This window comes from Jaculus jaculus, chromosome 17, assembly GCF_020740685.1.
Source record: "Jaculus jaculus isolate mJacJac1 chromosome 17, mJacJac1.mat.Y.cur, whole genome shotgun sequence".
NCBI lineage: Eukaryota > Metazoa > Chordata > Mammalia > Rodentia > Dipodidae > Jaculus > Jaculus jaculus.
The window spans coordinates 5,116,610-5,141,713 of record NC_059118.1 but is presented as its reverse complement, the minus strand read 5'-3'; the positions used below and the strand labels follow the sequence as shown (position 1 = coordinate 5,141,713).

Sequence of the window (25,104 nt, the reverse complement as noted above, 5' to 3'; positions counted from 1 at the left end):
AGTTTAGGGTCATTCTCTACTACATAAGTAGTAGAGCCGAGACCATCCTGGGATACATAAGATACTGTCTCTCAAAAAAAAAAAAAAAGCCAGGTGTGGTGGCGCGCGTCTTTAATCCCAGCACTCAGCAGGCAGAGGTAGGAGGATCACTGTGAGTTCGAGGCCACCCTGAGTCTACATAGTGAATTCCAGGTCAGCCTGGCCCAGAGTGAGACCCTACCTTGAAAAACCAAAAGGAAGAAAACCTACACATCGGTCTCTCATGTTCCCCCAGCCCCGGTCACCAGGCCAGCTCGTGTCTCCGCTTCTTAAACAAGTCGCCATGATCCTGAGTCCCGTGGTGAAGGCAGCCCCTGCCATGATGGACCCTCTGTACGTGATGGCGCAAGTCAAGTACCTCTCAGGTGAGCCTCGGGCCTTGGCTCTTCTCCCAGCTGTTCATCTGCTCAGACATCTGCAGAAGCTTCTTCCTGGGATACTTTTTTTAAGAAATATATTTTACTGAGCCAGGCATGGTGATGCACGCCTTTAACCCCAGCACTCAGGAGGCAGAGGTAGGAGGATGACCGTGAGTTCAAGGCCTCCCTGAGACTACATAGTGAATTCCAGGTCAGTCTGGGCTAGAGTGAGACCCTACCTTGAAAAAAAATTTTGAGAGTAAGGGAGAATGCAGCAGATATATATAGAGAGAATGGGCATGCCAGGGCCTCTAACCGCTGCAAACGAATTCCAGATGCATGCACCACTTTTTGCATCTGACTTTACACAGGTACTGGGGAATCGAACCTGGGTCACTGGGATTTTCAGGCAAGCTCCTCAAGTGCTAAGCCATCTCGCCACACATACATGTACGCACACCCACACACCACCCACACCCCCCCCACACAGGCTAACCCACTGCTGCCAGCCTCCAGTCTCCCAAGAGTCCCCACCCAGGCCTCCTGCAGATCGCAGGCACTGGCCTTGTGGTTCTGTCAGCGCTCTGTCCCGTCACCCCTGATGAGCTGCAGTCTAGGAGCAGAGGTCGACAGCCACGTGCGCACGTGGCACTCTTAGTTCGCGTAAAGAAATAAAATCAGCTGGGTGTATCAGCTCACACCTTTAATCCCAATACTCAGTAGTAGATAAGAGATCGCCATGAGTTTGAGACCAGCCTGAGACTAATTCCAGGTCAGCCTGGGCTAGAGGGAGACCCTACCTCACACAAACAAATAAATCAGGGGAAAGAATGCTGGGTAAAAGGGTGTCCAGGAAGGCCTCGTGGCAAGGTGAGGCCCTGGACCATGAGGAGGGTTTCAGGGCCTCTCGGGTTAAAGCTGGGCCTCCCAGCTTCTCCCGTGGGTCAGCTCAGGTGTGGCAGCGAGAAGGAGAAAGGACATTCCAGAGACACCAGGTCTTTGTCTCCTGGAGTACTCTCCCTTATGGCTTTCATCTACTCTGTCTCCCTGCAAACCAGTCTCTAGCGTCCTTTGGGGTCCCATGGGGCCCAGGCTGGTACTGTTGGGTGTCTCTTTCTTCACTGCTACAGAGAATGGTTTTGCTCTGCTGAGAGCTCCTCTCTGAGGCTTACTCAGAGCTTCAAGGTCTCCTGAGTTCAAGGCCGGGGTGGGAGGGCTGCCCCCAGACATGCTGGCAGCAAAGCCAGCTCTCCAGGTGCTGAGGTTGGTTGCCATGGTGATCTCTTTCCATTTTCCCAGCACATAGGAAAGGAGCAGGGAGTTTGGAACCCAAAAGAGGTGTCTTGACCCATGGGTCAAGTGATAGACTCCAGGGTACCTTACGTACCACAGCCCAGCACCAAGCTGCAGCCGCCACCCTAGGAGTGCCAGCCTGCCTTCAGGGCAGCCCCTGAGCCCCCCAGTGCAGAGGGTTAGAGCGCAAGCTCAGGTTGGAGAGCTTGGATTTCAGTGGGGACTTTGTCCCTTTGAGCTGAGTGGTGTACATCTCTGGATCCTGAGTGCCACACCTCAAAGACCAGGGCCAACGCTCAGGATTGTGACTCAGTGGCTGAGTGCCTGTTTAGCATGTTTAAGGTCCTGGACTCAATCCCCAGTACCACCACAGGTGGCTTAGTAGTTACAATGTTACTTACAAAGCCTACTGGCCCAGGTTCAATTCCCCAGCCACCCACATAAAGCTGGACAAGCAGCAGGAAAAGGACTTGACATACTCATGCGCACATCCTCACTTAAACAAATGCAAATTCAAAAACAGCCGAGCCAGGCACTCGGGAGGCAGAGATAGGAGGATTGCCATGAATTCAAGGCAACCCTGAGACTACACAGTGGATTCCAGGTCAGCCTGGGCTACAGTGAGACTCTACCTCAAAAAAACAAAAACAGGGCTGGAGAGATGGCTTAGCGGTTAAGCGCTTGCCTGTGAAGCCTAAGGACCCCGGTTCGAGGCTCGGTTCCCCAGGTCCCATGTTAGCCAGATGCACAAGGGGGCGCACGCGTCTGGAGTTTGTTTGCAGAGGCTGGAGGCCCTGGCGCGCCCATTCTCTCTCTCTCCCTCTACCTGTCTTTCTCTCTGTGTCTGTCGCTCTCAAATAAAAAAAAAAAAAAAAAACATAAAATAAAATACAAGAGATTGGAAAGATGACTCTCTTAAGTGCTTGCCTTGCAAGCATGAGGACCTGAATTCAATCCCCAAACTTTTTGTTGGTTTGTTTTGTTTTTTCTAGGTAGGGTCTCACTGTGGCCCAGGCTGACCTGGAATGCACTATGTAATCTCAGGATGACCTTGAACTCACCGCAATCCCCCTACCTCTGCCTCCTGAGTGCTGGGATTAAAGACGTGCACCACTACACCCGGCTTTAAAAAAAAATATTTTTATTTATTTATGAGACATAAAAAGAGAGGCAGAGAAAGAGGCAGAGAGAGAGAATGGATGCACCAGAGCTTCTTGCCACTGCAAGCCAGCTGCAGTCACATGCACCGCCTTGTCCATCTGGGACCTGGAGAATCAAACTCGGGTCATTAGGCTTTGCAGGCAAGCACCTTAACCCCTAAGACATCTCTCCAGCCCAAAACCTATTTTAAAAAAAGAAAGAAAGAAAGAAAGAAAGAAAGAAAGAAAGAAAGAAAGAAAGAAAGAAAGAAAGAGCAAGCAAGCTAAGTATGAAGGTATGGACATGTAATCCCAGCAATGGGGAGGCAGACATGGGAAACTCCTAGGGCTTGCTGGCTAGCCAGCCTGACCTTTTCTGGCAAGTTCCAGGCCAATGAGAGGCTATATCTCAAAAAAGGTGGGTAGTGCCTCAGGAGCACCACCTGAGGCTGTCCTCTGGCTTCCACCTGCACATGCACACAGGTGCACTCACACCTGCACACACGCACAAACAATGCAGGGATCAATATCAACCTCACAGAGCTGTGCACATATTTAGTGAGCATTCCTTTTTTTGAGTCTCACTCTAGCCCAGGTTGACCTGGTATTCTATAGTTCTAGGCTGGCCTGAAACTCACTACAGTCCTCCTTCCTCTGCCTCCCAAGTGCTGGGATTAAAGGCGTGTGCCACCACGCCTAGTAAGAGTTCCTTTCATTTTTTAAAAAAAAAATTATTTTTAGCTGGGCGCGGTGGCACACGCCATTAATCCCAGCCCTAGGGAAGCAGAGGGAGGAGGATTGCCATGAGTTGGAGGCCATCCTGAGATTTCATAGTGAATTCCAGGTCAGCCTGGACTAGAGTAAGACCCTACCTCGAAAAACCAAATATGTGTGTGTGTGTGTGTGTGTGTGTGTGTGTGTGTACACATGGTTTTTTTTTTTTATTTGCAAACAGAGAATGAAAATGGATGCACTAGGGCCTCTTGCCACTGTAATCAAATTCCAGGTCCATGTGCCACTTTGTGCATAGGGCTTTATGTGGGTACTGGGAAACTGAACCTGGATTTCAGGCTTTGCAAGAAAGCACCTTTTTCAAAAAGTATTTTTTAATTTATTTGAGAGAGAAAGAGGCAGAGAGAGAGGGAGAGAATGGGCGCACCAGGACCTCCAGCCACTGCAAACGAACTCCAGATATATGCCATCTAGCTTATGTGGGGCCTGGGATTTTGAACCGAGGTCCTTTGGCTTTGCAGGCAAACGCCTTGACCACTGCGCCATCTCTCCAGCCCCAGCAAGCAAGCACTTTTAACTAGGGAGCCATCTGTCCAGGTCTGAGACTTTTAAATGTCTGCCACATGCTGGACACAGAGCAGACACTCCACAGAGTGCAGCTGTGACAGGCACTGTGGTCATAGGGGTTTTGTTCATTCTTAGGGGTGGGGTTGTGACTCAGCGTGCCCCCCCCCCCCGAGCTTTCAGGTAGAGCTATAAAGTCATCTCACTGGGGGGGGGGGGGGGGGCGGGGTGACAGACAAGGGCAGCGTTGAACCAAGATCAGAGTGTCCTGGTTCTTTTATTTTGGTGTGCTGGGATTAAAGGCATATGCCAGTATGCCCGGCTCATTTTATTTTACTTTTATTTATTTATTTGAAAGAGAAAGAGGCAGAGAGAAAGAGAGAATGGGCACACCAGGGTCTCTAGCCATTGTAATGAATGAATTCCAAACACACGCGCCACCCTGTGCATCTGGCTTTTTGCGGGTACTGGGGAATTGAACCAGGGTCCTTGGGCTTTGCAGACAGGCATCTTAACTGCTGAGCCATCCCTCCAGACCATGTGTCCTGGCTCTTTTCTGGGTCAGAACAAAAATGAGCTGCTCTTAAACCTGGAGAGATGGTTTAGAGGTTAAGGTGCTTGACTGCAAAGCCTAAAGACCCAGGTTTGATTCCCCAAGACCCATGTAAGTCAGATGCACAGGTGGCACATGTATCTGGAGTTCGTTTGCAGTAGCTGGAGGCCCTGATGCACCCATTCTCTCCCTCTCTGTCTCTCTGTCTCTCTCTCTGTCTCTCTCTCTCTCTCAAATAAATCAATAAAACTAGAAAAATATTTAAAGGCAGAGGTAGAAGGATTGTCATGAGTTCAAGGCCACCCTGAGACTACATAGTGAATTCCAGGTCAGCCTCAGCTAGAGTGACCCTACCTCAAAAATACAAAAAAAAAAAAAGAAAGAAAGAAAGAAAGAAAAAGAAAAAATTTAATGAGCTTCTCTCATTGTGTTTGGGCCCAGTGAGACAGAAGAAAACTGGGCTGGGGAGATGGCTTGGTCAGGAAAGTGCTTGCTGTACATGTGGGAGGACCTGAGTTTGGATCCCCAGTGCTCCCCAGAAGTTCTGATCCTCAGAACCCACGTAAGTGCATGGAGATGCATGCCGTAAGCCCAGGGCTTGGGAGGCAGAGATAGGCAGCACCCTGAAGGTGAGCTGACTGGCTGATGGCTGAATTGGTGAGCTCTGGATTGAGCGAGAGACCTTGCCTTAGTAAGGTAGAGTGACTGAGGAAGACACCCAGTGCCAACCCCCGGCCTCTACACATATGTAACACACATGCACCCACACACACATATACATGTCAAAGGAAAAACTGGCTAAGAAGCCTGGCATGGTGGCACACACCTTTAACACCAACACTTGGGAGGTAGAGGTAGGAGAATCGCTGTGAGTTCAAGGCCACCCTGAGACTACAGAGTGAATTCCAGTGAGACCCTACTGTGAAAACCAAAAACAAACAAACAAACAAACAAAAAAACTGGTTCCAATGGCCAACATGGGCATTGCTGGGTAACCATGCATGTGAAATCCATTCTACCTTTAGCTGTCTACCAGGGTTCTCTGGGGATCCCTGGATGCGAAGATTGCTTTGCCATTTCTAGGAGAGCTGGAGAATGCTCAGAGTGCCCTGCAACGCTGCCTGGAGCTGGACCCCACCTTTGTGGATGCCCACCTGCTCATGTCCCAAATCTACCTGGCTCAGGGCAACTTTGCCATGTGTTCTCACTGCTTGGAGCTGGGTGTCAGCCACAATTTCCAGGTGGGAGCCCTTCCTGCTCTGCGACCCATCCAGCTGCTAGGCCCCTTTCCCTGAAGGAGGGCCACCCAGGGGCTACCATCTCCCGCCTCCACTCCACAGCTTCTGCTAGCCTATGGGCAGGACAGGCTCCTGGGGTGTTCTCCTGTGGCTGCTGTGTGAGCCAGAGCTGGACAGTCCCCTTCTCTCTCCCTCCCCCAGGTCCGAGATCATCCACTGTACCACTTCATCAAAGCCAGGGCCCTCAACAAAACTGGAGACTATCCCGAGGCCATAAAGACGCTGAAAATGATCATAAAGTTGCCCACTGTGAAGGTGGAGGAGGGCCGGAAGTTGCGAGGGCCCTACGTGAAGCCCAGCGAGCGGGCGTCCATCTTACTGGAGCTGGTCGAAGCCCTCCGGCTAAACGGAGAGCTGGTGAGAAGTGCCTGGCTTCTCTTCCTTGGGGGGCAGGGGAGTGGGGGCACATCGCAGGCCATGGGGCCTGTCTGGGAGCCCGGCTCTCTGTTTCTGCCGGAGGTTGACTTGCACTATCATTCGAGCCCTTCTTCAGTTGACAGCAGGCAAGGCCTTGTCCTAAAGATAAACGCAAGCCCTAGTAGGTCTTGCTTGATCTGCCTTCCACCCTGCTGTCCCCATGAGGCTCTTGGAAGGCGGAGCCCACAGCCCCATGAGGACCACCACCAGTAGTTCCGTAGCCAGGGCATTGCACCGCCCAGGGGCATCTGTCCATCACACCTCGCCGCACGGGAAACTGTGTCCCTTTCCTTGCAGCTGGGCAGTGTACAGCACGCTCATGTCCGAGGCAGCCCCAAGGCCTTAGCAGGTCAGGCTGAGAGCGCCTGGAGTCATGAGGAATGCGGGTGGCGCAGAGCCTGGGGAGCTGGATTCTCCGTGAGAGAAGGAAGGAGGAAAGGGGAAAGGGGAAGAGAGGGAGAGAAAGGAGAGGAAGGAAGGGAAAGAGAAGAGAGAAAACCAATGACAAGCAAAGATTACACACTCGGAGAGAAAATCTATATAAAACATCAAATAATGTTTTGGGTTTTCAAGGTAGGGTTTTGCTCTAGCCCAGGCTGACCTGGAATTCACTATGTAGTCTCAGGATAGCCTCAAACTCACAGTGATCCTCCTACTTCTGCCTGCCGACTGCTGGGATGGGATGAAAGTCACCACACCCAGCTAACAGATTTTTTTGCTTTTCTTGTTTTCTTTTCTTTTTCTTTTTGTGTTTTTGTTTTGTTTTGTGGGGAGAATATAAAATTATTTTTTTTTCTTTTGTGGGAAGTATTTCAAATTAGAGTTAGGGAGCTAGAGGGATGGCTTAGCAGTTAAGGCATTTGACTGCAAAGCCAAAGGACCCAGGTTCGATTCCCTAGGACCCATGTAAGCCAGATGCACAAGGGGCACACACGTCTGGAATTCGCTTGCAGTGGCTGGAGCCCTGGTGCCCCCATTCTCTCTCTGTCTCTCTCCCTCTCTTTTTCCCTCTTTCTATCAAATAAATAAAAATAAAATATTAAAAAATAAAATTAAGCTGGGTATGGTGGCACATTCCTTAAATCCAAGCACTCAGGAGGCAGAGGATCACCGTGAGTTCAAGGCTACCCTGAGAATACAGAGTGAATTCCAGGTCAACCTGGGCTAGAGTGAGACCCTGCCTCAAAAAAAAAAAAAATTATTTTGTGGGGAATATTTAAAATTAATTTTTTTGTTTATTTTGGAATTTTCTTTTCCTACTCTCAGTGAAGATTTAAAAGGGGCACTGGAAGCCAGGTGTGGTGGCGCACACCTTTAATCCCAGCATTCGAGAGGCAGAGGTAGGAGGATTGCTGTGAGTTTAAGGCCTGCCTGGGACTACAGAGTGAGTTCCAGTTCATCCTGGGCTTGAGTGAGACCCTACCTCAAAAAAAAAAAAAAAAAATCTATTTGGAAAGGAGAAAATCTAGAGATGATAATGTAAATGACAAAAGGGGCACTGGGGAGATGGTTCAGTGCTTAGAGGCACTTTCTGGCAAAGTCTGTGGGCCTGGGTTCAATTCCCCAGCCACCCATGTAAAGTTGGGCAGGTCATTTGTTTGCAGCAGTAAGAGACCTGGCACAGCCAAACACAAATAAATAAATGGAAACAATGAAAAGCCTGGGAATAGAGCTCAGTGGTAGTGCATTTGCCTAGCATGGGTTCAATCCCCAGTAACAGAGAGAGAGAGATATCAAATATTTTTTATATATTTTTATTTACTCATTTGGGAGAAAGAGAATGAATTGGCACGCCAGGGCCTCCAGCCAGTGCAAACAAACTTCAGACGTATGCGCCCCATTGAGCATCTGACTTACTGGGTACTGGGGAATCGAACCAGGGTCCTTAGGCGTTGCAGGCAAATGCCTTAACCACTAGGCTATCTCTCCAGCCCGATGTCAAATATTTTAGTCCCAAGGCAGAAAGTTACCAGAAGATGAGTTAATATGGGGAATAGTCAAGAGATTTTGTGGTGCTATACTTCTGGCAGGTATCCCCAAACTCAAGGAGCAGGTCCCCCATCACCTGCTGGCAGTGGCCATGGGCTTCAAGGAGTCCTCCGGGCCCCATGGGCATGGCTAGTTGCTGCGCAGGCGCGGACAGCCACCTGGGCTGGGGAGCTCCAGGGCCACACAGGCTGAACGGCCGGGCTCTGTCAGCTCCTGTCCCTGGACAGGAGTGGTGGGGCCTTGAATGATTTCCGGCCACTCGTACTGAATGACACACCCAAGAGAGGCTGTGTTTGGTCCCCACTTTATAGCACGAGGCCACCAAGATCATGCAGGACGCCATCAACGAGTTCAGCGGCACACCGGAGGAGATGCGCGTCACCATCGCCAACGTGGACCTGGCGCTGAGCAAAGGCAACGTGGACCTGGCGCTGAGCACACTGCGGGGCATCTCGCCCAAGCAGGCCTGCTACACCGAGGCCAAGGAGAAAATGGCCAGCATCTACCTGCACAGCCGCAAGGACGCGCACCTCTACATCGGCTGCTACCTGTAAGCCCCGGCTGGTGCATGTCTTCAACCCGGGTCTCCAGAGTGTCCCCAGAGCCCATTAGACCCAAGTCCCCATAGGCGTCCTGCCTGTGGTGAGTTCTGAGTCAGCCCTTAGCAATGCCTGCCTCCTGTCCTTGCATCTGGAGTGAGGCTGTGTGCCTGGCTCCCAGGGCAGATGCTGAGGGAACCATGGAAACTGCTCTCACCCTGGCCCCTGGCTCTACCCATGCTCGAGAAAAGGTCCAGGGGTCACCCCTCTTGTCTCCCTAGGATCAAGGATACTTTTTCCAGTCTCTCTCTCTTTTGAGGTAGGATCTTACTCTAGCCCAGGGTGACCTGGAATTCATTATGTAGTCTCAGCTGGCCTTGAACTCATGGCGATCCTCCTTCCTTGGCCTCCCCAGTGCTAGGACTAAAGGTGTGCCTCCGCCGTGCCTAACCCTTTCCAGTCTCTCAATCTAGGCAAAATCTAGACAATTTCAGTGTGTGGGGGAGGGGCATGGGGTAGGGTAGTGGAGGTTGTCCAACAACGTAAACCAATCAACAGGGTAGCCTTGGCCACACTACAGTCTCAGGGACAGCAGTGTGGGGCTGGGGTGTGGCGCTCTGCAGTAGTGTGCTTGCCTAGCGAGCTTAAGGCCCTGGGTTCTATCCCCAGTGCTGAAAATAACAGGTGGGGGTGATGAGGATGTGGCTCGGCTGGAGAGTGCTGGCCTGGCGTGCACAGACCCGGGGTTTGATCCCCAGCACCACATGGACTGACGTGGTGGGGCGTGCTCGGAATCCCAGCACCCGGGAGGTAGAAGAGGGGAGATTAGAAGTTCAAGATCATTCTTTTATTTTATATGTCTATTTATTTATTTATTTATTTAAGAAGAGAGAGAGAGAAAGGCAGATAGAGAATGAGTGCACCAGGACCTCTAGCCACTGCAGACAAACTCCAGACACATGCGTCACCCTGTGCATCTGGCTCTACGTGGATACTGGGGAATTGAACCCAGAGGCAGAAGGATTACTGTGAGTTCAAATCCAGCCTGGAGTTACAGAGTGAGTTCCAGGTCTGGGCTAGAGGGAGACACTGTCTCAAAACAGAACAACACAAAAGATGGCCCAAGTACAGAGCAGTGTGAATGCTCGTGGAGATGGTCCAGAAGCCCAGGATGGTGTGAGGGCACAGGTCAGAGTCTGGCTGAGGTGGCCAGGAGTGTGCCCCAGGGGCTCTTCCTAACTCCTGGACGATGAAGGAACGCACATCAGCCAGGGCCTGGCCTGAGGAAGCTGTGGCTTTTCCTGCAGGGAGCTCTGTGAACATGTGCCGGGACCCCACAGCAGCCTGCTACTGGGCGATGCCTTCATGAACATTCAGGAGGTGAGTGAGGGGCCTTGCCAGCTAGCTCCCCTCTGCCAGCACCCCTCCGCAACTTCTCTAGTGGGAAAGAAGAGAAAGACCCTCAGATTTTTTCCCCACCAGCCCGAAAAGGCCCTGGAGGTATATGACGAAGCCTATAGAAAGAACCCGCACGATGCCACTCTGGTCAGCAGGATCGGGCAGGCCTATGTGAAGACCCACCAGTACACCAAGGTCGGCTGGCCTGGGAGGGCAGGGAGGATCAGCCCAGCAGGCCGGGGTGAGGAGGACCTGGTTAGAAGGAGAATAGAGCATTTCCTTTTTTATTTATATATTAACTTTATATTTATTTTTTATTTGAGTGAGAGCGAGGAAGAGATAGATATATATAGAGAGAGAATGGGCACACTGGGGCCTCCAGCCACTGCAAATGAACTCAAGACACACATGCCACCTTGTGCATCTGGCTGTACGTGGGTACTGGGGAATCAAACATTGGTCCTTAGGCTTTGCAGGCAAGCATCTTAACCACTGAGCCATCTCTCCAGCCCGAGAATGGAGCACTACTATCTTAGGTCTCTGCTGAGTGGGGTGACATGAGGCAAACTCAGTGCCCAGCCTGGCTCGCTCCTGCTTGCTCCAGCTAATTCCCGGGCCCTGTGTACCTGGAGGGTGTCTTCATCTGAGGCAGCTGTGCTAGGAGACACACTGGTCCAATGGCTGCTGAGGGGACTTGTCAGGCCCCCAGTGCACAGCCAGAGTGAGGCCAATGTTTCCTGTTTTGCACCAAGGCCATTAATTATTACGAGGCTGCCCAGAAGATCAGCGGGCAGGACTTCCTGTGCTGTGATCTGGCCGAACTGCTTCTGAAGTTAAAGAAGTTCCACAAGGCAGAGAAGGTTCTGAAGCAGGCGCTGGAACGAGACTCGGGTGAGGCAGCTGGAACAGCACCTGCCCCGCGCCCCGCCCCCTCCCGCACCCAGCCGTCCGCCAGCCCGGGTTCCCGGGGTCGGGCCACACTGACTGTCTTCTTCCCTCAGCAACCAAAGACATCCTGTCCATGATGAATGAGGTTAAGTGTTTGCTCTTGCTGGCAAAGGTGTACAAGAGCCATAAAAGAGAAGACGTGATGGAGACCTTGAACAAGGTAATTGCTAACTCAGCTGCAGCTCCCTGTCTGACATTCCCTGGAGTCAGACGAAGGAGGGCCAGCCCGCAGGTCCAGAAGGGCCCAGGCCTCTTCCACTCAGCTTCCCACCCTTGCCCGTCGGCGTTGGTGTGCGCACTGAGGGCACGGGCTGGGCTGGGCTGGGGAAGGCCTGTGGAAGTGAGATCCTGTAATGACCAAAGTGATGAGACAGAAGTGACAAGGAGCCAGGTGTGCTGACACACATTTTTAATTCCAGCACTTGGAGGATTGCTATTTGGGACCAGCCTGAGACTACACAGTGAATTTCAGGTTAGCCTGGGCTAGAGGGAGACTTTACTTCAAAAAACAAACAAACAACAAAAAGTAAAAAGCTTCCATGCTAGCTAAACGCTTTGCTTATTTGTTTGTTTTGTTGGTTTGGGTTTGATTTTTATTTTAAATTTTTATTTATTTATTTATTTATTTATTTTGGTTTTTGAGGTAGGGTCTTCCTCTAGCCCAGGCTGACCTGAAATTCACTATGTAGTCTCAGGGTGGTCTCAAACTCATGGCGATCCTCCTACCTCTGCCTCCCGAGTGCTGGGATTAAGGGCGTACGCCACCATGCCCAGCTCTCTCTTTTTTTTTTTTTTTTTGTTTGTTTGTTTTGTTTTTCGAGGTAGGGTCTCACTCTAGCCCAGGCTGACCTGGAATTCACTATGGAGTCTCTGGGTGGCCTTGAACTCACAGCGATCCTCCTACCTCTGCCTCCCGAGTGCTGGGATTAAAGGCATGCGCCACCATGCCCGGCTCTTTTTTTTTTTTGAAACTATTTGTGTGTGTGCATGCACGCGTGTGCACACACACGCCAGGGCCTCTTGACACTACAAACAAACACCAGGCTCTTGCGCCACTTTTTGCATCCAGCTCAGGTGAGTGGCTTGGGAATTGAACCTAGGCCAGCAGACTATGCAAACAAGTGTCTTTAGCCTTAACTTCTGAGCCACCTTCCCAGCCCCCGGTGGTTTTTTCCTGCTTGTTTGGCTTTGCTTTGTTTTCCAGTTGGGGCTGGCGGGGGGGGGGCGGTGTTTTTGAGACAGCATTTCACTGTAGAGGTCAGGCCGACTCCAACTCCCAGCAGCCCTCTTGCCTCTCCAGCTCTGTGATTACACATGTGCAGCACCGTACCTGGCTGCTTTACTTCCTTTAAAAAATATATGTTTGTTTATTTATTTGCAAGGACAGAGCGGCAGAGAGAATGGGGGCACCCGGGCCTCCAGCCACTGCAAACAAACTCCAGCTGTATGTGCCACTTTGTGCACCTGGTTTTACATGGGACCTGGAGGATCAAACTTGGGTCATTAGCCTTTGCAGAACTGCTGAGCCATCTCTCCATCCAGCCCTCTTTTTTTTTTTTTTTTTTTTTGGTTTTTCAAGGTAGGGTCTTGCTGTAGTTCAGGCTGACCTGGAATTCACTATGTAATCTCAGCGTGGCCTGTAACTCACAGTGAGATCCTGCTACCTCTGCCTCCCGAGTGCTGGGATTAAAGGCGTGCACCACCACACCTGGCTCCATCCCTCTTTTTTTTCTTAATTATTTCCAAGCAGACAGACAGACAGTTTGCTTCAGGGCCTCTAGCCACTGCAAACAAACTCCAGACACACGTGCCACTTTGTGCATCTGTATTTATGTGGGTCCTGGGGAATCAAACCTAGGTTGCTAAGCTTTATAGGCAAGTGCCTTAACTGTGAGCAGAGAGAGAATGTGTGTGTGGGGAGGTGGAGATTGGGTGCACCAAAGCCTCTTGCCTATAGAACTCTAGATGCGTGCATCACTTTGTGCATCTGGCTTTACATGGGAACTGGGGATTCAAACCCAAATCAACAGGCTGTGCATACAAGTACCTTTAACTACTAAGCCACCTCTCCAGCCCTTTTATTTGGTTTTTGCAGGTTTTTTCAATTTGTTTTTGTTTGGTTGGTTTTGTTATTTTTCAGGTAGGGTCTCACTCTAGCCCAGGCTGACTGGAACTCACTGTGCAGTCTCAGGGTGGTCTCAAACTCACAGTGATCCTCCTACCTCTGCCTCCCCAGTGCTGGGATTAAAGGCGTGCACCTCCATGCCTGGCCTCAAATATATATTAAAAAATAAAATAAACCCAAAGGCAGCCAGGCATGGCAGCACATGCCTTTAATCCTAGCTTTGGGAGGCAGAGGTAGTTGGATCACTGTGAGTTTGAGACCAGCCGGGGACTACAAAGTGAGTTCCAGGTCAGCCTGGGCTAGAGTGAGACCCTGCTGTGAAAAACCAAAAGGCAAAGCAATATTAACAGCCTGCTTTGGACCTCTGCTGCATGCTTGCTGGAGCCTGTGATGCCACCGAGTAAATCCCATGCAGAACCTCAAGGTGTGACAGAGGTAAAGTAGGCAAGAACAATAGACGGCTTTGTTTGCACACCTTCATTTCTGCTCCTGCCCAGGGGCAGTGCCAGCCTGCCTTCTGTGTGCTCTGTAAGTGGCTCAGACTTGCTCAAAGGGCACTTGAGGTGGCCTTTCTGATATGGCCTTCCCTGAAGCCCTGGGGCTCACTGGGACCCGGCACATGAGGCTCATGGTCTCTGACCCTGGCTTCACTGGTTTCCCAAGGCCTTGGATCTCCAGTCCCGGATACTGAAGCGGGTTCCCTTGGAGCAGCCGGAGACGATCCCCTTTCAGAAGCAGCTGGCAGCTTCCATCTGCATCCAGTTTGGGGAGCACTTCCAGGCGGAGAAGGACTATGGCAAGGCAGCCCAGTACTATAAGGACGCGCTCTCCTACTCACCCACCGACAACAAGGTGGGTGGCCCTCAGAGCACACCCCGCTTCTTAAGGCACAGGGTCTCGCTGGGCCCCCTGTGCAGGGACCGAGACGTTTCTTCTCTGAGGAGCTGATGGGAGGCCAGTGGCTGGGATGAGAAGCCCCCTGCTGCAGCCCTTCAGACCAAGTCCCATTTGGACCATGTGTGGAGGGTGGGATGGGAAAGTTCCTAAGAGTCACATGAGTTTGACATTTTCAGGTTCCTGCTGCCAGCAGGGAGATGGTGAGGGTTGTGGCTGCCAGAGCTGTGGGCATGACGCCCAGGGTTAGCTTCTAAACAAGCCCAGAGTTGTGAGGGAGTGTGGTTCCAGAAGAGAGAGCGGCTGCAGTTCACACTAGGGGAGAGAGCTCGGTAAGAGATCCAGTCGTTTGTGCCAGCGATGGTTCTAGACCTTGCAGGCAGTGAGACGAGGCATGGTCCCTGCCCAGGGATGGCTGTCAAGCAAGGCAGGATAGGGGGGATGTAGGAGGTTCTCGCCCTGCGCCATCTGTCCCAGAAACTAAGGCACAGAGGACTTCTTAGAGGAGCGGACCTGGAGCAGAGGCCAAAAGATGAGTGCGGATCAGCCAGGCCCCAATCTCAGGATGCCGGTGGTGAGACCATCAGTGCATTAGGAGACGGCTGAGGTGATAACGTGCTTGCCTCACTCGCAAACATGAGACCCTAAATTCAACCCCTAGTGCCCACATAAAAGTGCTAGGTGTGTTGCCGGGCAGGGTGGTGCACGCCTTTAATCCCAGCACTCGGGAGGCAGAGGTCAGGATCGCTGTGAGTTTGAGGCCACCCTGAGACTCCATAGTGAATTCCAGGTCAGCCCCAGGCTAGAGACCCTACCTTGAAAAACAAAATAAAAGCTAGGTGTGGTAGCACCTGTGATCCCAGCACTGGGATAGAGAGAGGACAGCTCACTGGCCAGACTAGCCTAATTGGCAAACTCCAGGCCAATGAGAAATCCTGTCTCAAAAAGAGGTGGGTGGGACTGGAGAGATGGCTTAACAGCTAAGGCACTTGTCTAAGAAGCCACAGGACCCAGGTTCGATGCACAAGGTGGCGCACGCATCTGGAGTTCCTTTGCAGTGGTGCAGGCCCTCGCGTGCCCATTCTGTCTCTATCTGCTTCTGTCACTCTCCCTCTCGAATAAATAACTACAAATAAAATATATGATTTTTAAAGAGGTGGGTGGGCTGGAGAGATGGTTTAGTGGTTAAGGCACTTGCCTGTGAAGCCTAAGGACCCAGGTTCGATTCCCCAGAACCCACATAAAGCAGATGCATAAGGTGGCTCATACTTTTAGAGCTCATTTGCAGTAGCTAGAGGCCCTGGGCTGTCCATTCTCTCTGTCTCTCTCTGTCTGCCTTTCCCTCTCCCTCAAATATTGAAAAATAAAATAATTTTTTAAAAAGAGGTGGTTGACACCCAAATTTGTGCACTCACATGGGCACATGTATGCCCACCACATGTACAACACACACATATACACAAAAAATTAAAGAGGCTCTTCTTGGCTGTTCATCTTTCCTGCTGCCTGAATCTCCAGGTCCCTGCTCTGAAAGCACCCCTCCCCTCAGCCCGTCTGCACTGGGACAATGGGGGAAGGGACCCCTCCTCATACACTGGCTCTACCTGCTCCAACCTTCCAAGGCAGGCGCTCTCTGCACTTCCTTCTCTTAATCTAATGAAGTCTCTCTCCAAACCAGACATGTGACATGTGTTTAATCCCAGCACTCGGGATGCAGAGGTAGGAGGATCACTGTGAGTTCAAGGCCAGCCTGGGACTACACAGTGAATTCCAGATCATCCTGGAGCTAGAGTGAGACCCTACCTCAAAAAAACCAAAAAGAAAGAAAAAGGAAAAGAACATTAAAGTCAGTCCAAGGACGGGAGAGTGAGAGGAGAAGGCGGGGATGAGTGTCCCTGTCCAAGGCCTCGAAGGCTGCGGCGGGGCGGAGGAGCCGTCAGACGTGGTGGCAGGCTGCTCCCAGGGTGGGCTCTAGTCCCTCTGCCCCGCCCCGCCTTGGCACAGGTGGTGTTGGAGCTGGCCCGGCTCTCCCTGCTCCAGGGGCACTTGGACTTGTGTGAGCAGCACTGTGGCACCCTCCTGCAGATGGAAGAAACCCACGAAAGCGCCATTGTGGTAGGAGGCCTCACCCCTCCAGTCCCCAGCCCCGTAACCTCGGATGACCCTCGGGCCCACTCTGAGGGACTTTGGGGCACTGCCCCTGCCACCTTCACGGAGAAGAGTGAGCAGGCCGGCAGGGGGCAGCACAACCTCCTGGGCCAGGCTGAGGGGAGCGGGTGGGATGGATCGGCTCCAGGGGAAACCACACCCACTGCAGGTGAAGGTTAGGGTGGGGACGGGCTCCTGGGTTCAGGAAGTGTGTGGGGTAGCCCTCTAGGCTCTGTGTCACCCACACCTCTTCCAGGGCCAGGCCAGGCACACCCCTACAGAGTGAGCAAGGAATCTTCCTCACTCATCACCTTATTTGGGGGCCCGAGGGGTCCATAGACTGTCTGCTTCAGCTGGTCCCAGTGAGACTCCCTTGGGAGGCTTTCCTGCATGGCCACTCCACCCCAGGCAAGCTTCTGCCGAGAATACATGGTCTTGCGTGTCTTCCCACAGATGATGGCTGACCTGATGTTTAGAAAACAGGACTACGAAGCAGCCATCAGTTACTACCGCCACGTCCTGGAGAAAGCGCCAGGTAATGGGGCTCCTGGAGACTTGCTGCTGTCAGTCCCGTGACTGCTGTCCCAGCGCTGCGGTCCCAGAGAAGGGTGGGCCCTTCTCCCCGCCTTCCTGGCTAGGCAGAGGAAACCCCTTCCTCCCCGATTGTTCCCAGAAAGGCAGGAAACTGATAAAAACCCAGAACGTGCCGGCCTTTCCCGAGTCCAAGGGCCAGTTCCTGGACCCAGGCACTTGGCACCAGACCCGGGACAATCTGTCTGTCTCCACATTAAAGCCACTGAAGCTCACCACAGTCCCTTCTGTGGTCACGACCACTTTGGAGGACACTGATATGCAGCTCTATTGCTACTGCTTCCGGGGACCCAGCCAGAGGGCCAGCAGGCCCGCAGTCCAGTCTGCCATGGGCCGGACAAGTCACAGGGGTCAGAAGCGCAGGGTCCTGGAGCCAGGCTGCCTGTGACTGAGTCCTCGCGTCACTTACTAGCTGTGTAACCATTGGCGTATAACCTGACCTCTCTGTGCCCAGAGTCCTCACCTGTCAAAAACAGACAGGAAGAGCCCCTGTGCCCCCCGTAGCTAATCACAGGTCGAGCGTCCAGGGCCAGGTTCAGAGCTAGCGCCATGCTGGCTGCCCCCGCCGCCAGGGCCGTCTGGGTCCTCCAGGCTCAGGACCCAGCCTTCCCTCCCCTTCACACATCACCCTACCCTGATGCAGCTAATGACCACTGCATGTCAGAGAACTTAGGCTCTCTTATTTTAGACAATTTTTCGGTATTGAATAAATTGATTGATTTGCTAAGAAGAGTCGGCGAGATAGATGAGGCTCCTGCCTTCTTTGAACTGGCCAAGAAGGTGTCCAGCCGAGTACCTTTGGAGCCAGGGTTCAACTACTGCAGAGGTATCTACTGCTGGTGAGTTGGTCTTGGGTATGTTGAGGGCAACGATGAGGCTACAGGTTTCCCTGGAAGATAGCTAGCTAGACTCTTGCTCAGCAGAAGTGGAATTGAAAATCAATGGAGGCCGGGTATGGTGGAGCACGCCTTTAATCCCAGCACTCGGGAGGCAGAGGTAGGAGGATTGCGAGAGTTTGAGGCCACCCTGAGACTACATTGTGAATTCCAGGTCAGCCTGAGCTAGAGTGAGACCCCACCTCGGAAAGAAAGAAAGAAAGAAAGAAAGAAAGGAAGGAAGGAAGGAAGGAAGGAAGGAAGGAAGGAAGGAAGGAAGGAAGGAAGGAAGGAAGGAAGGAAGGAGGGAGAAAGAATGAGGGAGGGAGGGAGGGAGGGAAGGAGGGAGGAAGGAAGGAAGGAAGGAAGGAAGGAAGGAAGGAAGGAAGGAAGGAAGAAGAAAGAAAGAGAGAGAGAGAAAGGGAGAGAGAAAGAATCAACGGAGCATGGGAAGCCAGTAGATGCAGATGCAGTGTGACCCCTGCGCAGACTCGGAATGGCCCCTGTGCATCCCCACTCTTTCTGAGTCATGGTTTCCCTAACCAGTTCCTGGGGTTTCCTCCACCACAGGCACATAGGGCAGCCCAGTGAAGCCTTGAAGTTTCTAAACAAAGCCCGCAAGGACAGCACTTGGGGCCAGAGCGCCACCTCCTACATGGTGCAGATCTGTCTAAACCCCGACAACGAGGTTGTGGGCGGGGAGGCTTTTGAGAGCCTGTCAGCTGACAGCCAGTAAGTGTTGCTGAGGGTGGGTGGGCCGAGGAGAGGCTTCAGTCTCCAGGTGTCCACCTGTCCATGGGACCAAAAGCAGCTGATAGGAGGGGGAGGGTTGATTTCCTCTTACAGTCTTGGGGGAAGTGTCATTATGGCAGGGGAAGCATGGCAGGAGCAGGAAGCTGGCTCACCTCTGGGCGGCAGCCGTCTAAGTCCTGGGCTTGGCGCTGGGCTAATCAACCTCAAGGTTGGCCCCAGTCACACACGTCCTCCAGCAAGGCTCCGCCTCCCAAAGGCCCCACCAGTCACACACCTCCTCCAGCAAAGGCTCCACCTCCCAAAGTTCCCACCAGTCACTCACCTCCTCCAGCAAGGCTCCACCTCCCAAAGTTCCCACCAGTCACTCACCTCCTCCAGCAAGGCTCCGCCTCCCAAAGGCCCCACCAGTCACTCACCTCCTCCAGCAAGGCTCCACCTCCCAAAGTTCCCACCAGTCACACACCTCCTCCAGCAAGGCTCCACCTCCCAAAGTTCCCACCAGTCACACACCTCCTCCAGCAAGGCCCCACCTCCCAAAGTTCCCACCAGTCACACACCTCCTCCAGCAAGGCTCCGCCTCCCAAAGGCTCCACCAGTCACACACCTCCTCCAGCAAGGCTCCACTTCCCAAAGTTCCCACCAGTCACACACCTCCTCCAGCAAGACTCCGCCTCCCAAAGTTCCCACCAGTCACACACCTCCTCCAGCAAGGCTCCACCTCCCAAAGTTCCCACCAGTCACACACCTCCTCCAGCAAGGCTCCGCCTCCCAAAGGCCCCACCAGTCACACACCTCCTCCAGCAAGGCTCCACCTCCCAAAGTTCCCACCAGTCACACACCTCCTCCAGCAAGGCTCCACCTCCCAAAGTTCCCACCAGTCACACACCTCCTCCAGCAAGGCTCCGCCTCCCAAAGGCCCCACCAGTCACACACCTCCTCCAGCAAGGCTCCACCTCCCAAAGTTCCCACCAGTCACACACCTCCTCCAGCAAGGCTCCACCTCCCAAAGTTCCCACCAGTCACACACCTCCTCCAGCAAGGCTCCGCCTCCCAAAGTTCCCACCAGTCACACACCTCCTCCAGCAAGGCTCCGCCTCCCAAAGGCCCCACCAGTCACACACCTCCTCCAGCAAGGCTCCGCCTCCCAAAGTTCCCACCAGTCACACACCTCCTCCAGCAAGGCTCCACTTCCCAAAGTTCCCACCAGTCACACACCTCCTCCAGCAAGGCTCCGCCTCCCAAAGGCCCCACCAGTCACACACCTCCTCCAGCAAGGCTCCACCTCCCAAAGTTCCCACCAGTCACACACCTCCTCCAGCAAGGCTCCGCCTCCCAAAGGCCCCACCAGTCACACACCTCCTCCAGCAAGGCTCCATCTCCCAAAGGCCCCACCAGTCACACACGTCCTCCAGCAAGGCTCCACCTCCCAAAGTTCCCACCAGTCACACACCTCCTCCAGCAAGGCTCCACCTCCCAAAGTTCCCACCAGTCACCCACCTCCTCCAGCAAGGCTCCGCCTCCCAAAGGCCCCACCAGTCACACACCTCCTCCAGCAAGGCTCCACCTCCCAAAGGCCCCACCAGTCACACACCTCCTCCAGCAAGGCTCCACCTCCCAAAGGCCCCACCAGTCACACACCTCCTCCAGCAAGGCTCCACCTCCCAAAGTTCCCATCAGTCACACACCTCCTCCAGCAAGGCTCCACCTCCTGAAGTTCTCACCAGTGACACCTCCAGCAAAGCTACACCATCCAAAGGCTCCCCCAGCTGGGGATGGAGTATGAGGCTTCATCATAAACACTCGGGGCTATGGGGGACACTCGACATGCTGCATACAGGTGGTCACCCCCAGTCCCATGCCCACAGCCCCACCAGTAGGAAGGAGTCCCAACAGCGTGGGGTGCACACTGCGGAGGAGCTACTGCAAGAGTCCTATCTGCGCTCCACCTCCTCTGACCAGAGGCAGCTGCAGATGCTGCAGAGCCTCTGTCTGCTGGCCACCAGGGAGAAAGCGAACATGGAGATGGCCCTGGGCACCTTCATTGAGATGGCCCAGGCTGAGGTGCGGCTGTGTGGGCATGGCTGGGACGGGTGGGCAGCAGCCGGGACACGCTGATGGAAGCCCATTCCCCACTGTGCGCAGAAGGACAGTGTCCCCGCGATACTGGCCATGGCACAGGCGTACATGCTGCTGAAGCAGACCCCCAAGGCGCGCACACAGCTGAAGCGCCTGGCCAAGGCTCCGTGGACTCTGGCCGAGGCGGAGGACCTGGAGAAGAGCTGGCTGCTGCTGGCGGACATCTACTGTCAGAGCGGCAAGTTTGACCTCGCCTGCGAGCTGCTGAGGCGCTGCCTGCAATACAACAAGGTGACGGCTGTGTTGTCAAGGGAGCAGGGAAGCAAGGGTGGAAGGGAGGGAGGGATGGAGAGACATCTTAGCAGTTAAGACACTTGTCTACAAAGCCAAAGGACCCAGGTTCAATTCCCCAGTAGCCACTTAAGACAGATGTACAAGGGGACCTATGTGTCTAGAGATCATTTGCAGTGGCTGGAGGCCCTGGCATGCCCATATTTCTTTCTCTCTCTGCCCCTTTTTTCTCTCTCAAATAAATTAAATTAAAAATAAAAAAGGGCTAGGCATAGTGGTGCACACCTTTAATCCCAACACTTGGAGGCAGAGGTAGGAGGATCACTGTGAGTTCGAGGCCACCCTGAAACTACAGAGTGAATTACAGGTCAGCCCCGGGCTAGTGCGAGACCCTACCTCAAAACACCAATAAATAAATGAATAAAATAAGGATCGGAAGAAGGGAACAGGGAGCTAGCTCCAGGGACTCTGCCCTTAAGGAAAAAGAGGCTGAGCCCTGGTGGGCTGGGCTGTTGCTGAAGGAGGGGCAGCAAGGTCCATGCGGAGGGCATCAGAGTTGTGGAACCCGCAGGTCAAGAGCGGGGATGGAGGGACAGAGGAGGCTGTGCAGAGAGGTTACCTCAGCATCGCAGCAGCAGGGACTAGGGTGCACAGTTAACCCCTGACGAAGGTGGGCGCCCTTGCAGTCCCTGTGCGGCTTGGGCCAGTGTAGCTCACTGCTCTCTCCCGTCCTCCTCGGGTCCCACGCTGAGGACCCTGGTGGCTTCAGTGGGGCGGAGGCGGTGACTGGCTTTCCCCGCAGTCTTGTTGCAAGGCCTATGAGTACATGGGCTTCATCATGGAGAAAGAGCAGTCCTACAAGGACGCGGCCACCAACTATGAGCTGGCCTGGAAGTACAGTCACCAGGCCAACCCTGCCATCGGTAAGGCCGTGTGTGCAAGGGTAGATGCGGGAGGGTGCTGGGTACCCGGCCCGGTACTCGCGGCTGGAGCCCTCACAGCGTAATCCTTGCCCTGGCCCAGGCTTCAAACTGGCTTTCAACTACCTGAAGGACAAGAAATTTGTGGACGCCATCGAAGTCTGCCACAATGTACGTCATCCACGTGGGCATCGAGGAGTGGTGGCCGGGAACCCCCTTCTCCCAACTGACGCCTCCATCCATGCTCTCTCTGCACCAGGTTCTCACGGAGCACCCCAACTACCCCAAGATCAGAGAAGAAATTTTGGAAAAGGCCCAAGGGTCCCTGAGGCCCTAGCTATGGTCAGAAGGGAGCTGGGCCAGCACAAGTTACTGATCTACACAAATTTTATGGGGAAGACAGCAAGTGGATCCCTAGAGACAGAATTCAGAAAATGGCATCTGTTGTATGCAGTTTATTTGTAGTCATCCTGATCTGACCTAAGGGTGTCTGGAAGTTACACTTTTTTTTTTCAAGGTAGGGTCTCACTCTTGTCCAGGCTGACCTGGAACTCACTCTGTAGTTTCAGGCTGTCCTTGAACTCACAGTGATCCTCTTACCTCTCCCTCCCACATGCTGGGATTAAAAGTTTGTGCACCACCGCTGACCTGTGTTTTTGTTTGTTTTGAGGTGGGGTCTCACTCGAGTCCAGGCTGACCTGGACTTCACTATGGAGTCTCAAGGCGGCCTCGAACTCCTACCTGTGCCTCCCTGAGTGCTGGGATTAAAGATGTGCGCCACCAAGCTGGGCTTAAGTTTTTCATTTTTAAGGCAAAAGAAGTAATTTTGCTCTAGGGAAGAAAGACATCAACTGCCTGAACTTCTGCTGGGTTCACTGGGCACTTTGTAATAGAACTCATTTTATCCCAGACTCTTGGTGGAGGAGAGAGAACAGGTTCCCAGTGGAATGATGGTTTAAAAAACACCCTATAACTTTTTTTTTTCTTTTGTATTTTCGAGGTAGGGTCTCACTCTAGCTCAGGCTGACCTGGAATTCACTATGTAGTCTCAGGGTGGCCTTGAACTCACAGCGATCCTCCTACTTCTGCCTCCCAAGTGCTGGGATTAAGGACGTATGCCACCACACCTGGCCTATTTTTTAATGTAGAATTTTTTGTTTTTTATTTTTGTTTTTCAAGGTAGGGTTTTGTCCTAGCCCAGGCAGACCTGGAATTCACTATGCAGTCTCAGGCTGGCCTCAAATTCACAATGATCCTCCTACTTCTGGTTCCCGAGTGCTGGGATTAATGGCATGCACCACCACACCTGGCTTATTATTTATTTATTTATTTATTTGAGAGAGAGAAAGAGACAGATAGAGAATGGATGTGCCAGGGCCTCTAACCACTGCAATGAACTCCAGATGCACATGCTACCTTGTGCGTCTGGCTTTATGTGGGCATTGAACCCAGGTCTTTAGGCTTCGCAGGCAAACACACTTGAGTTAGCAGCCACCCTGAGAATACATAATGAATTCCAGGTCTGCCTGGGCTAGAGTGAGACCCTACCTCGAAAAAAAAAAAAAAAAAAAAAACAATCATTGTCACTGGCAAGAGGGTGTACTCCTAATAGAGCACTTCCTGTTTTTCAGGATAGAATCCTCTATGGCCGGCAGGAACTCTGAACTGGGAATGAGAAGGCCTAGAATTTTCCCTCTCTAGGTTTCAGTGTCCTTATCTATGGCAAGAAAGCTGAGTAGAATGCTGGGCTTGGTGGCGCACACCTTTAATCCCAGCACTTGACAGGCGGAGGTAGGAGGATCGCTGTGAGTTCAAGGCCACCCTGACACTACATAGTGAATTCCAGGTCTGCCTGGGCTAGAGTGAGACCCCACTTCAAAAAAAAAAAAAAAAAAAAAAAAACAAAAACAAGATTAGAATAGATGTATTCCAAATCATGTTATAACTCTCAGCTAGAGTGCACCAGGGCCTCCAGCCACTGCAAATGAACTCCAGATGCGTGCGCCCCCTTGTGCATCTGGCTAATATGGGTTCTGGAGAATCGAACCTGGGTCCTTTGTCTTTGTAGGCAAATACCTTAACCACTAAGCCATCCCTCCAGCCCTTATTTATTTTATATTAAAAATAACATTTATTTGAGAGGGTATGGGCCATCAGGGTCTCTTACCACTACAAATGAACTCCAGATGCATGTCCCACTTTATGTGTCTAGCTTTCCATAGGTACCAGAGAATGGCACCCAGACAGGCAGGTTTTGCAAGCCAGTGCCTTTAACCACTGAGCCATCTCCCCAGCCCCGAGTTATTTTATTCAGCTGGGATCACAGAGAATGCAATCATTCCCCCAGCCCTAAATGTTGACGAACGTGTTTATCCATCACTTTCTATGACAGAATAGGTAGTACAACACACTTAGGAATTCTTGGATAGTGTTAAAAAGCATGGCTCTATTAAGCACACTGATACAAATGATTTAAAAAAAAATACTTAAGAGCAGGGTGTGGTATGAATACAGCACTCGGGAGGCAGAAGCAGCAAGATTCTACAAATTCAAAGCTAGCCTGATCTACACGGTGACTTTTGGACCTGCCAGGGCTGTGTAGCAAGACACTAACTCAAAAGAAAACAAGCCAGCCCTTCAGGACAGGTAGAATGCAGGTGTGGTAGCTTTCATGGAAAGTTGTCCAGCACTTGGGAGATGGAGTAAGAGAATCAGGAATTCAAGGTTCTTCACAGCTAGCCTGCCTTTTAGAAGGACCTCTTAGATCCATGTGGGTTGTCCAGGGTGCTTGCTAAGCTTGTGTTTTCTTCCTCGTTTCTTCTCCTTGTGGTGCCGGGGCTGCAGCCCTGTGCCTTCTGATCCCAGGCAAGCACTCAGCCATGGGTGGAGCTCCATCCCAGCCCGGAGCCTTGTTTGTGTGGGTGTGTTTTTTGAGGTAGGGTCTCACTCTAGCCCAGGCTGACCTGGAATTCACTATTTAGTCTCAGGGTGGCCTCAAACTCATGGCAACCCTCCTACCTCAGCCACCTAAAGTGCTGGGATTAAAAGCATGCACCACCACACCTGGCATTGTTTGTATCTTTAAATATTTATTTCAAAGTATGGGTACACAGACCCTCTTATCGCTGAAAACAAACTTCAGACGGATGCCACATTGCGCACC

General features: G+C 52.4%; 1 protein-coding gene across 1 annotated transcript in view; it reads left to right on the top strand.

Moving 5' to 3' along the window:
• The window catches only part of Ttc21a (tetratricopeptide repeat domain 21A), a 55,054-nt gene extending 32,508 nt beyond the window's left edge, over positions 1-22,546 (top strand). Inside the window, exons 12-29 of the mRNA XM_045136756.1 lie at positions 275-404; positions 5,763-5,920; positions 6,119-6,334; positions 8,695-8,933; positions 10,230-10,302; positions 10,405-10,515; positions 11,073-11,211; positions 11,322-11,428; positions 14,057-14,245; positions 16,292-16,402; positions 16,889-16,970; positions 17,715-17,865; positions 18,472-18,633; positions 20,520-20,715; positions 20,797-21,021; positions 21,824-21,944; positions 22,045-22,112; positions 22,201-22,546. Of these exons, the coding sequence (XP_044992691.1) occupies positions 275-404; positions 5,763-5,920; positions 6,119-6,334; positions 8,695-8,933; positions 10,230-10,302; positions 10,405-10,515; positions 11,073-11,211; positions 11,322-11,428; positions 14,057-14,245; positions 16,292-16,402; positions 16,889-16,970; positions 17,715-17,865; positions 18,472-18,633; positions 20,520-20,715; positions 20,797-21,021; positions 21,824-21,944; positions 22,045-22,112; positions 22,201-22,278 (2,556 nt within the window). The 3' untranslated portion in view covers positions 22,279-22,546. The remainder of the gene's footprint in view (positions 1-274; positions 405-5,762; positions 5,921-6,118; positions 6,335-8,694; positions 8,934-10,229; positions 10,303-10,404; positions 10,516-11,072; positions 11,212-11,321; positions 11,429-14,056; positions 14,246-16,291; positions 16,403-16,888; positions 16,971-17,714; positions 17,866-18,471; positions 18,634-20,519; positions 20,716-20,796; positions 21,022-21,823; positions 21,945-22,044; positions 22,113-22,200) is intronic.
• Positions 22,547-25,104: the final 2,558 nt, after the last annotated feature.